The sequence below is a fragment of the Dendropsophus ebraccatus genome, chromosome 10, assembly GCF_027789765.1.
Source record: "Dendropsophus ebraccatus isolate aDenEbr1 chromosome 10, aDenEbr1.pat, whole genome shotgun sequence".
NCBI classification, from domain to species: Eukaryota; Metazoa; Chordata; class Amphibia; order Anura; family Hylidae; genus Dendropsophus; species Dendropsophus ebraccatus.
Window position 1 is genome coordinate 98011690 of NC_091463.1, and position 11722 is coordinate 98023411.

The window sequence follows — 11722 nt, forward strand, 5'->3', positions numbered from 1 at the left end:
ATGGGTCCCCAGTAGGTAGTTTCCCCCAGTATTTGGGTGACTTCTGTAAGTAGAACCCCCCCTTGCAAAGAATAAAAGGAATCGCACACTAATGTCTTGTCTCCACTTCCAAGCCTGGAGCCCCTCTTTTGTCAGGGTGCACACTTATGAGTGATGTCATGGTGTGTCCCAGTAGATGAGATGCTCAAAGCTCCTGGTGGCCTCAAGCAGGAGTGACAGAATGAGGAACCAATGGATCTTTGCTCTTTTAAACCCTTCACTTGAGCTCAGCTTTAGGACAAACATACAGGAGAAAGCATCACTCAGCCATTGCACGCCTCCACCAATCGGCAGGTGGTCAGTGACCAGAGTGATGTCACCCATGCATTTTGATAGGGCTGGGAGAGGCCAGTTCTGTCTCAGCTGCCATATTTCTCTCTCTGTAGGCCAGAACTGATAGCAGTGTACAGTTTCAGTGATAGGAAACACTGACCGATGTGCGCAGGTGTGACTGATGTACAAAGGAGGAGTCACAGACGTCCTGTACATACAGCAGTACACCCTCGGCTGCAATTTTTATTTCCTTGACTGTGCAGTGGTAAAAGCCATGAGGCCTCCATCTGTGGTGAAAACTTAGGCTCCCTCTGCCATTTGCTTTAGGTCATCCTGAGAGAATCTGAACAGATGCCAACTGTCCTCCTCTGATAGGTCCGCAGCGCCCCTCCTCTTATAGAATTCTATGGAGGACGAGTTCCAGTACAAGACCAAGAAATACATGGAGGTGCAGCCTTGTTCTATGGCCTCCTAGTAAGGGAAAAGAGAATGGAAAGTTAGATGCTAAATTATACTCCAGAGCTGCACTCACTATTCTGCTGGTGGGGTCACTGTGTACATATATTACTGATCCTGAGTTACATCCTGTATTATACCCCAGAGCTGCACTCACTATTCTGCTGGTGGGGTCACTGTGTACATATATTACTGATCCTGAGTTACATCCTGTATTATACTCCAGAGCTGCGCTCACTATTCTGCTGGTGGGCTCATGGTGTACATACATTACTGATCCTGAGTTACATCCTGTATTTCTTTTATTAAAATTTTAAACATAATAAATAAATACAGAAATAACGCATCATATCTGACCAGAACAAAACAATAAATAGAAAAATGAAACCATAACATAAACCACCGGTCCATCCCCACACTCATTCTCCCACACAGACAACCTATATACAATATATACACCCCTATACCTATATACAATATATACATAATATAAACTATTTAGCTAAACATCTTAATAAACTATATACACTACTATATACAAACCTATATATACTACACACCTATATACACTACTATATACAATACACCTATATAAATAACTAAATGTGAACCCCCTGGCCCAGTTGCATTGTGCATAACCTAATACCACAGACATAATTCTACTCAACCCAACACCAACTAAACAAGACATCATTACACAAATAAACTAAAACTAAACAAGACACAATGCAAAATAATAAACCTACAACTAAACAATACATATAATACATATAATATTTTTTAATAATTTTTTTTTTTTTGGCCCTGAGCTGGTCCCGCATCCCATGCCCCCAGTACATGATCACGGACGTCCATGAACCAGCCCAGGATTTTTTATATATATATATATATATATATATATATATATAAAGTCCCACAGAAGCCCCCTCCCCCCTTTTACCCACCACCCAACCTAGCACTAAACCCGAACCCCAGGTGCAAACAAAACATATATAATATATACAGTATATACAATTTATACAAACATACAAAGACAATCACAATACACAAACTTTTGAAAAAATATATAACATACTAAACCCAACAATAATGAGACTTCTCAGCCCCACACACAGCCCGAAAGCCCAAGATCAGCGCCTGCAAGCCCTATACTCCAGTATCTCTACAGCACAAAACAAAAGACTAATGTGCCAGCATCAGCCCACCACCAGGAGAGGAGACGCAGGCTAAGGAATCTTATAGGCAAAGCCCCTCCAAAGACAAGAGGCCCTACCAGCCCCCAGCCTCTCGTATTCCAAAGAGCGCACCTTCACCAGGTCACCGAGTGTGCCCCTAACCACCTCATCCACAGGGGGCGCTGTGCCCCTAACCACCTCATCCACAGGGGGCGCTGTGCCCCTAACCACCTCATCCACAGGGGGCGCTGTGCCCCTAACCACCTCATCCACTGGGAGGATTTTACGCTGCGTCAACACTAAACACCGTGCACTCCACGTGTGGTACCTGACCACTATGCTGACTAGGAATAAAGTGCTCCGGTCCCAGCCACCAAGGTTTCTGAATGCTCCATAAGCCCATTCCGCATAGGAGAGGCGGGCCAACCTGGGCCACCCAATGGAAGCGCCCACCCTGTTGTAAACCTCTGTATTAAAGGGACAATGAAGCAGAAAATGCTCCATGCCTTCCAGCATGCCTCCACACTCCTCCCGGGGACATCCCCGATCCTCAGAGCTCCTGCACTTCAGATTGTCCCTCACATACAGTTTCCCATGGAAGCAGCGCCAAGCCAAGTCCCAAAACTTCAAGGGGATCCTGATGGAATTCAATAGGCCCAAACCAACCTCCAGATCCCGGCTTGGGCAATCCTTGAGCGCCAGCGGTTTTTGGAAATGGGACGACAGGACCCTATTGTCAAGGAGTTTCCTCGACAGAGTCCTAATCTCCCACATCCCCAAACCCCACCGACGAACAGGCTCGGACTGGGCCACCGGGGGGCCGGGGAAACCCCCGGTGGGCCCCGAGCTGGAGTGGGCCCCCTGCTCCTAGGGGGGCCGGGGGCCGCACCTCCCTTTTTAACTGGAAGCGATCGCAACAATCGCTTCCAGTTAAATGTAAGCAGTGTTGTGATTGACAGGGCGGGAAGCCTACGGCTTCCCGCCCTGTCAATCACTCTTGTGACCGCAAGCAGAGATTTGCTTGCGATCACAAGAGTTACGCAAGCTCCGTTGCGAAGTCCCGGCGGCGCCATCACTGACCTCAGTGTGCGCCGCGGCGGCTAGGACTTCCGGTTCATGCAGCGCATACCGGAAGTCCCAGCCACCGCGGCGCACACTGAGGTCAGTGATGGCGCCGGCGGGACTTCACATCGGAGCTGCTGTCAGAGAAGAGGACACCGGCGACCGACGGGGGATCGTGAGGTTAGGTGAGTTGTCTTGTGGTTTTTTTTTAATTTTTTATCAGAGGGGGCAAGATAAGGGGGGGGGGGGCTGTATACAGGGGAGGACAACATAGGGGGGCTGTATACAGGGGGGAGGACAACAGAAGGGGGGCTGTATACAGGGGAGGACAACATAGGGGGGCTGTATACAGGGGGGAGGACAACAGAAGGGTGGCTGTATACAGGGGGGAGGACAACAGAAGGGGGGCTGTATACAGGGGAGGACAACATAGGGGGGCTGTATACAGGGGAGGACAACATAGGGGGGGCTGTATACAGGGGGAGGACAACAGAAGGGGGGCTGTATACAGGGGGAGGACAACAGAAGGGGGGCTGTATACAAGGGGAGGACAACATAAAGGGGTCTGTATACAGGGGGGGGACAACATAAGGGGTTATATACAGGGGCAGGACAACATAAGGGGTTATATACAGGGGCAGGACAACATAAGGGTGGTATATACAGGGGAGGACAACATAAGGGGGGCTGTATACAGGGGGGGGACAACATAAGGGGTTATATACAGGGGCAGGACAACATAAGGGTGGTATATACAGGGGAGGACAACATAAGGGGGGCTGTATACAGGGAGGACAACATAAGGGGCTTTATACAGGGGGAGAACAACATAAGGGGGGCTGTATACAGGGAAGGACAACATAAGGGGGGCTATATACAGGGGGAGGACAACATAAGGGGGGCTGTATACAGGGAGGACAACATAAGGGGCTTTATACAGGGGGAGAACAACATAAGGGGGGCTGTATACAGGGAAGGACAACATAAGGGGGGCTATATACAGGGGGAGGACAACATAAGGGGGCTATATACAGGAGAAGGACAACATAAGGGGCTATATACAGGGGCAGGACAACATAAGGGGGGCTGTATACAGGGGGAGAACAACATAAGGGGGCTGTATACAGGGGAGGACAACATAAGGGGGTATGTATACAGGGGGAGGACAACATAAGGGGGTATATACAGGGGCAGGACAACATAAGGGGGGCTGTATACAGGGAAGGACAACATAAGGGGGGCTGTATACAGGGGGAGGACAACACAAGGGGGGTATATACAGGGAAGGACAACATAAGGGGCTGTATACAGGGGGAGGACAACATAAGGGGCTATAAACAGGGGGAGGACAACATAAGGGGCTGTATACAGGGGGAGGACAACATAAGGGGCTGTATACAGGGGAGGACAACATAAGGGGCTGTATACAGGGGAAGGAAAACTTAAGGGGGCTATATGGGGCAAGGACAACATAAGGGGGCTATACGGGGGAATAGACAACATAAGGGGCTATATGGGGGGTAGGGATGGCCAACATAAGGGGGCTATCTATATGGGGGGATGGATAACACAAGCGGGCCAGTTATAAGGGGGATAACACAGGGAGACATCTATAAGGGACACTGGATGGGGGCAATTTATAAGGAGGACAACACTGAGGAGGCATCTATAAAGGGCACTACACAGAGGGGGACAACAATGGGGGGCATCTATAAGGTTAACTATACTGGGTGCGGTGTGTATACAATAGGCTATAGGGGGCATCTACTTTAGTGGACTACACAGAGGGGTCATCTATAAGGGGACTACACAGAGGGGGCCATATACTATAGGGCAGGAATAGGGAACCTTGGATCTCCAGCTGTTGCAGTTGTTGCAGGCATGAAGGGAGTTGTAGTTTTGCAACAGCTGGAGAGCCAAGGTTCCCTACCCCTGATAATAGGGAATGCACAGAGGTTGTCATCTACTATAAAGGGATTACACAGAGGGGGATCTCTACTATAGTAGAGGCACACAGGGACACAGGGCCATCTATATGGAGGACTGAACAAGGGGCCATCTACAAGGTGTGTGCACAATAGATATATATGTATATATATATATATATATATATGAACACACACACACAATAGTCAGGGCTAACCACTGAGAGAAGGTGTAAAGAGGCCAATACAGATGTGCAGTTTGTATAGAGATGAGGATGGTGACAGAGAGGGGGGCCTAATATATTTCTCTGGCAGATTGTGTGGATTCGTGGCTCGGAGAAGTTCTAATAAGGGCCCAGGGCAGATGGAGAAGTAGATGAAAAGGGAAGAACTCCGATCAGAGAAGACGTCCCCTGTGAGTCACTAAATCTATGTGCACTGTAACGTATATAGTGTAGAGCTGGGGCTACCTCTGTATGACTGTATGAGGGGATATTGATCTTTGTTCAGAGGATTTTATTCAGTAGCAGCTGGGGTGTTAGTCAGTAAATGGCGGTGTTAGTCAGTATGTGGGGGTATTATTTGTTACTTGTAATCTGGTGCGGTGTTCATTGGTCTTAGTATACCAGATTTGGTCAGTAACAATATGGTGGTGATGGTTGTGGTGTGGCGGTAATATTTCCCCCTTGTGTACTGGTAATTTTGGTCTCAGTATACAGGATTTGGTCAGTAACAGTATAGCGGTAATATGTATGGTGATACTATTTCCCTCCTGTATACTGGTTTATTGGTAATATCGGTCTTGATATACAGGATTTGGTCAGTTACTATATAGCGGTAATATGTGTGGGGATATTTGCTCTTTATATACTGGTGTTATTGGTAGCATACAGTGTTATCATGCAAAGAAAATTGTCTTATAGCGCGATTACACCGGCCAATAATCGGTAACAAGTTCTACTAGGAAGTCTATTCAGCCGATGATCGGCCCATGTAAAAGTGCCAGAGATTGGCTGACATGCAAGCAAATGCCCCATAGTCGGCTGATTTGATCTTTTGTGCGGCTAAGATCATTGCTGTCGGCTGCACATCTCTATATATTCCTGCCCTGCTGATTAGCAATCATTTGCAGCCCTACACTGCCCCATATCACGCCGTGTTAATGTACCTTTATTAATGTTACCATAGATAAGTGCGGTGGCAGAAGGGTGGGCCCCAAGAATGATTTCCCCTGGTGGGCCAAGGCACTCCAGTCCGACACTGCCGACGAATGACCTTCAGAACCAGGGTAGCATAAGCCGGAAGATGCCCGTGTGGTGTGCGGAGATCCTTCACTTGCCCTCCTGTCTCCCATTCCTGGAAGAAAGGCCGAAACCATCCCCTACAGGAGAATACCCACGGAGGAGCCCTCTCTTTCCAGAGGTTTGAAATGTTGGTATTAAGAAAGGTATTCACCAGGAACACCACGGGGTTGACCATACACAACCCCCCTTGTCTCCTCGTACGGTAAGTAACCTCCCTCTTGACTAGGTTCAGTCTATTCCCCCATAACAGTTGGAAGAACACACTGTAGACCCGAGTCCAGAGAGGTTCTGGCAAAATGCAAACACTGCCCAGATATATCAGCAAAGGGAGCAGGTTACATCCTGTATTATACCCCAGAGCTGCACTCACTATTCTGCTGGTGGGGTCACTGTACATACATTACTGATCCTGAGTTACATCCTGTATTATACTCCAGAGCTGCACTCACTATTCTGCTGGTGGGGTCACTGTACATACATTACTGATCCTGAGTTACATCCTGTATTATACTCCAGAGCTGTACTCACTATTCTGCTGGTGAGGTCACTTTTTACATATTACATAGACAGGCAAGAGAACCCACCTGACTGACTTTCTTTAGTATTTCTGATCCTATTCCCAGTCCTGTGAGAAGAAATAGATGTGATGATCAGTATACAGCACTGGGGCTCTGGCCTATATATGGGTATACAGTATATAAGTTTTTGTCACCTCTATACGGCTCCATGACATAGAATTCCTCTAGATGAAGTGACCTCCCAGTCCAGGGGTCGTAGGTGAAGTAATACATAGCGAATCCGACCTTTGTGTTGCCTGTAAGGAAAGATGTGTGAATTGTAGAGAATCTTCCCTGTCCCTGCAGTATTTCAGTGCTCCCCCCATAACCCCCTCTTACCAGCACTGCCCCCCTCTGGCAGCTCGGCTATAAGGCAGTGGAAATAGGGATGTTCGCCGAAGCCATCCTCTAGTAGATCTGTCAGAGGAAAGAGAAGAGAGAGCAGAGTGTAATGGAGAAGTAATTTGTGTGGTTTTACATTTCAGTTCCATTCACTTCAATGGAGCTCACCTGCAATACCAAACCCAAACTGAGGGCAAGGGTGGCACTGTTTCTAGAAAAAAAAAGTGGCCATGTTTTTCTAAGCCTTGAGAAGCCTCTGTTTTCATTCATGATGCTGTTTCCCACTGGTGATACAGTTACTGAAGTGCATACAGTGTGTTGTGTTGTGTATATGTTGTGTCGCTCTGTTATTGCATCACCATCATCATCTCACCTTTCTCGGTTATTTCCACGGCGTTCAGCATTTTCTCATAGTCTGCAAGTTCCTACAAAATAAGGAGATGTTAGCGTCCATTCACACCTATGCTTTCACCAGAGGAAGATATAATAACACCTATTCAGTCTCCTTCTCCCAGTTCTGAGCTGCTGCTTTCTGCTGAAAACATAAAGGTATATGTGTGAGCTTTTCTCTCTGTATCCACCCTCCCTTCTTAGACAGCTGATGTAAATAAGTCCCTGGCAGGCTGTATATGCATCATTGTAGCTTCCTTGTAATGCTGGGAGGGTTAATCTGAGGTCAAGATGCTGATTTACTCACTGTGATTATTCCTCCCAGCATTACAAAGAAGCTACAATGTTGCAGATACAGCCTGCCAGTAACTTGTTCAACTGTCTCAGAAGGGAGGAGGGGAGACAGAGAGAAAAGATCACACAGATTTTTGTGTCTTCAGCTGAAAGCAGCAGCTGAGAACTGGGGGAAGGAGGCTGAATAGATAATAACAAGTATGGAATTGTTCACTTCAGTAGAACTGAGCTGCAATACTGCACACCAACTGAGGACAAGAGTAGTGCTGATACTGTTTTTCTAATCCTGGACAATTCCTTAAAGTGAGCTGAGCTGAAATTTCAGAAAAAGAAAACAAAAACAGATTCCTCTATCTTTTCCCATACAGTCTGTTAACAACACAACTCCAGAGCTCCAATGATACTGTAACCTATAAAAATATATATTGTCGAGCTCGGTTCTGAGCCCTTAGAGCAGTGGTTGCGAAACTACAACTCCCAGCATGCCCTGAAGCAGTATTTACCAACCTGCGTCTCCCCAATCTCGGCTGTCAGGGCATGCTGGGCTTATAAGGAGACTGAGGAGACATGTGTGCCCCCCTAACCTCCCATATATCTTGTAATTGTATGTTATCCCTTTATAGTGATGTTGCTCCCCCACTTGTCTATGGGACCCATGCAAGGCTGTATATGTGTCTCCTCCATCATTAGAGGGGTTATCCAGCGCTACAAAACATGGCCACTTTCTTCCAGAGACGGAACCACTCTTGTCTTAACTTTGGGGGCAAGTTTTGTAACTCAGTTCCATTGAAGTAAATGGAGCTTAAAGGGAACCTGTCACTTCCCGTGTCGGGGTGAAGCCCGCTAGAGCCCCGGATACTTACCCCATCTCCTGGAGCCGGTCCTGGGACGGAGATATCCTTGTCGGAAGCCCGGGCACGCGCTGCATAGATGAGTCCGATGCCCATAGAGTCATAGACTCGTCTCTGCAGCATGCGCCCGGGCTTCCGACTAGGATATCTTCATCCCGGGCTCCAGGAGTGGGACTTGGCAAGATCGGACTCTAGCGGGGGGGGTCAGAGGGCCTTCACCCCGGCCCGGGGGGTGGGGGGGTGGCAGGTTCTCTTTAATTGCAATCCACACCTGAACTAGAGACAAATGTGTTGCTGTCTCTGGAAGAAAGTGGCCGTGTTTTTGTAGCGCTGGATAACCCCTTTAATACAATGTCCGCATGTGTTGTATTATTGTATCTTCTTACTTTGATCATCCGTAGGATCTCAGGACAGTCACTTGGTTCGGCCTTTCGGATGATGTAGGTGGCTCTCTCTGCACCATTGTGGCCTGCACCGGCGGCGGCGTCCTCCTGGCTCCTCGGGGGAGGGACTTTGCTAGAAGTGGGCTGTGTATTGCATGGCTCCTGGACGCTGTGATTATCCACCTTGCGGCTGCTGATGTTACACCGTCACCCAGATATTGTCTCGTCCTCTGACACTTTACATCAATCACCGGAGACCTGGGCAGTCAGGATCCGGCCGCCTCACTGTGACATCACACATCACCATGGCAACGTAGCGTGTCACTGTGGATTTATATGGCGGTCTATGGAAACCTGCAGCCAAAGTGTGTACATAAATCTCATATCCTTCCCGCCATATACAGATAGGATACAAAACAGGGTAGGCCTCATTTATCAAGTCTGTTCCCATAGCAACCAATCACTTTCATTTTACCAGGGCTGCACCGTGACTTGTTGCTATGGGCAACATAGTTTTCCTATCACATTGATAATTGTGGCCTATGGGGATTCTAAGGTGTATTGTGGGGTGTAAAACATGTCTTTTTGTGCCGTTTCTTCACACATTAGTGGTATTTTTTCAGAATTGCAGCATGCTCAGCATATGCCGTTTGTTTGTTTTTTCTAGAAGCAGCAGCTTTTTTCCTCCCATAGACTTCTACAGGTGGGAAGAAAACACCGTTCTGTGTGCCTGTTGGCTTTCTCATGGTGTTTTCCTTCTAATTCTTCTATTAAAAAATCATTGAGTCACATAAAAAAAAAAATTACATTAATAAAAATACAATGGAAAAGAAAAACTTAAAGGGACAGTGTCCTCATAAAATGATTTATTGTGTAAATAATGTTTTTATGTTAAACATATTTTTAAAGCATTTTTGGTGACTTTTCAATTTTTTTAATTTTTCCATTTTTCTATCTATATTATATAATAATCATGAGATTTTGCAGTTCTCATTCTCACCACTGGGGCTAAAACTAAGCTGAGACTTCCTGTTGTGTCTGTGGGGATAAGAGGAGGCTGCAGTAAAGTGATCTGTACAGAATTGCAGCATCATGTGACACCAGTAGATAAAGGAGTCAATAGCAGCTCCCTGTTGAATGACCTCTTCACAGGTCACAGAGCGCGCTCAGTAATGTCTCATATTCATCTCAGGGGAACAGAGTCTGTCTATTGTCGTCTATGTCCATGAGGCTTGCTGTAAAGCATGTTACCAAACGCTGTTAAAAACCTCTTATTACATTCCATCTCTGAGGCGGTGTAGATTTTATGATAAATCTGGTGCCGGAGAAGGACACCGCTTCAGTGAAAAGTCTGGGCCTTATTCCCAGAGTACACTAGGCACACTTTTGATAGGTTCCCCCTTTAGTATTAATATAGGCGTTCGTTTTGCCTGAATAAAGCCGAGCAGGGATAATTATCAGTGCCATAAAACCAAACCAGGTGACATGCACTTACTTTGTACATTATACGCCATGTCAGAGTTCTCGATGCGTTGGTGGCGGATTGGCCATATACCTGGGAATACGGGAGCGTCGCTGGAAGCATTGTGTCTCATAGTATCAGGTGCTCATGCTGGCCGCACACTGAGGGCACGCGACCATTTCTCTATAGTCAGATCACTTTCAGCCATGTCTAGTGTTGAGCAAAGTTACTGAGATACATGAGCTGGTGTATGATCGGGAGGGGCACCATGTCAGTGTCAATTGCCATATCTATGTAATCACATCGAGCAGGAAGTAGGAAGAGGAATAATAGTAAGAGTCCAATGTCCAATGAGTGAAATCAGAACAAAGTCCTTCCCGATAGAAGAAGATCCTCAACATCCATTATCAGGGGCCACGCCGAGGGCAGATACCTGACACTCATCATACATGATATCATATAAAGAACGGCTACAAGATAAGAGCTGTACACTCGGTACTCACCACAAAAGGGCTGTACACTCGGTACTCACCACAAAAGGGCTGTACACTCGGTACTCACCACAAAAGGGCTGTACACTCGGTACTCACCACAAAAGCGCTGTACACTTGGTACTCACCACAAAAGGGCTGTACACTTGGTACTCACCACAAAAGCGCTGTACACTTGGTACTCACCACAAAAGGGCTGTACACTCGGTACTCACCACAAAAGGGCTGTACACTCGGTACTCACCACAAAAGGGCTTTACACTCGGTACTCACCGCAAATGGGCTGTACACTCAGTACCGTCCCATCTGATTGAGCCCTCACAAAGCCTTTTTTCTATATATGACACCAAGCAGCACACATAAGCAGTCACCGGCTAATCCATCCTATGGTGTAATGGGGGGATAACAGGGCCCAACAACAAGGAATAAAAAGGAGAAACAAATTTAAAGGGGCACGCCGGCAAAAATCTTTTTCTTTCAAATCAACTGGTTTCAGAAAGTTACATAGATTTGTAATTACCTTCTTTTTAAAAATCTTCAGTCTTCCTGTACTTAACAGCTGCTGTATGTCCTGCAGGAAGTGGTGTATTCTTTCCAAGAACGGGCGTTGTTTGTATGGCATATGAACATATGAACATAGCCTGACTGTGATACTATTACAAAATTCAGTCCCTATGTGATGCCAATGGAAGTGGTTATGGTGTGGTGGTATTATTTG

The 11722-nt window shown here is 46.8% G+C and overlaps 2 protein-coding genes across 3 annotated transcripts in view; both read right to left on the reverse strand.

Moving 5' to 3' along the window:
- Positions 1–11722, reverse strand: part of POF1B (POF1B actin binding protein) — a 482431-nt gene that overhangs the window by 376670 nt on the left and 94039 nt on the right. The window lies entirely within an intron of this gene.
- Positions 522–9252, reverse strand: SATL1 (spermidine/spermine N1-acetyl transferase like 1; the record flags this gene model as incomplete). Its single annotated transcript, XM_069944202.1, has 6 exons — positions 522–783; positions 6819–6859; positions 6947–7048; positions 7131–7208; positions 7507–7558; positions 9055–9252. Coding segments are annotated over 6 exons (642 nt in total), but the record flags the coding sequence as incomplete, so codon positions are not given.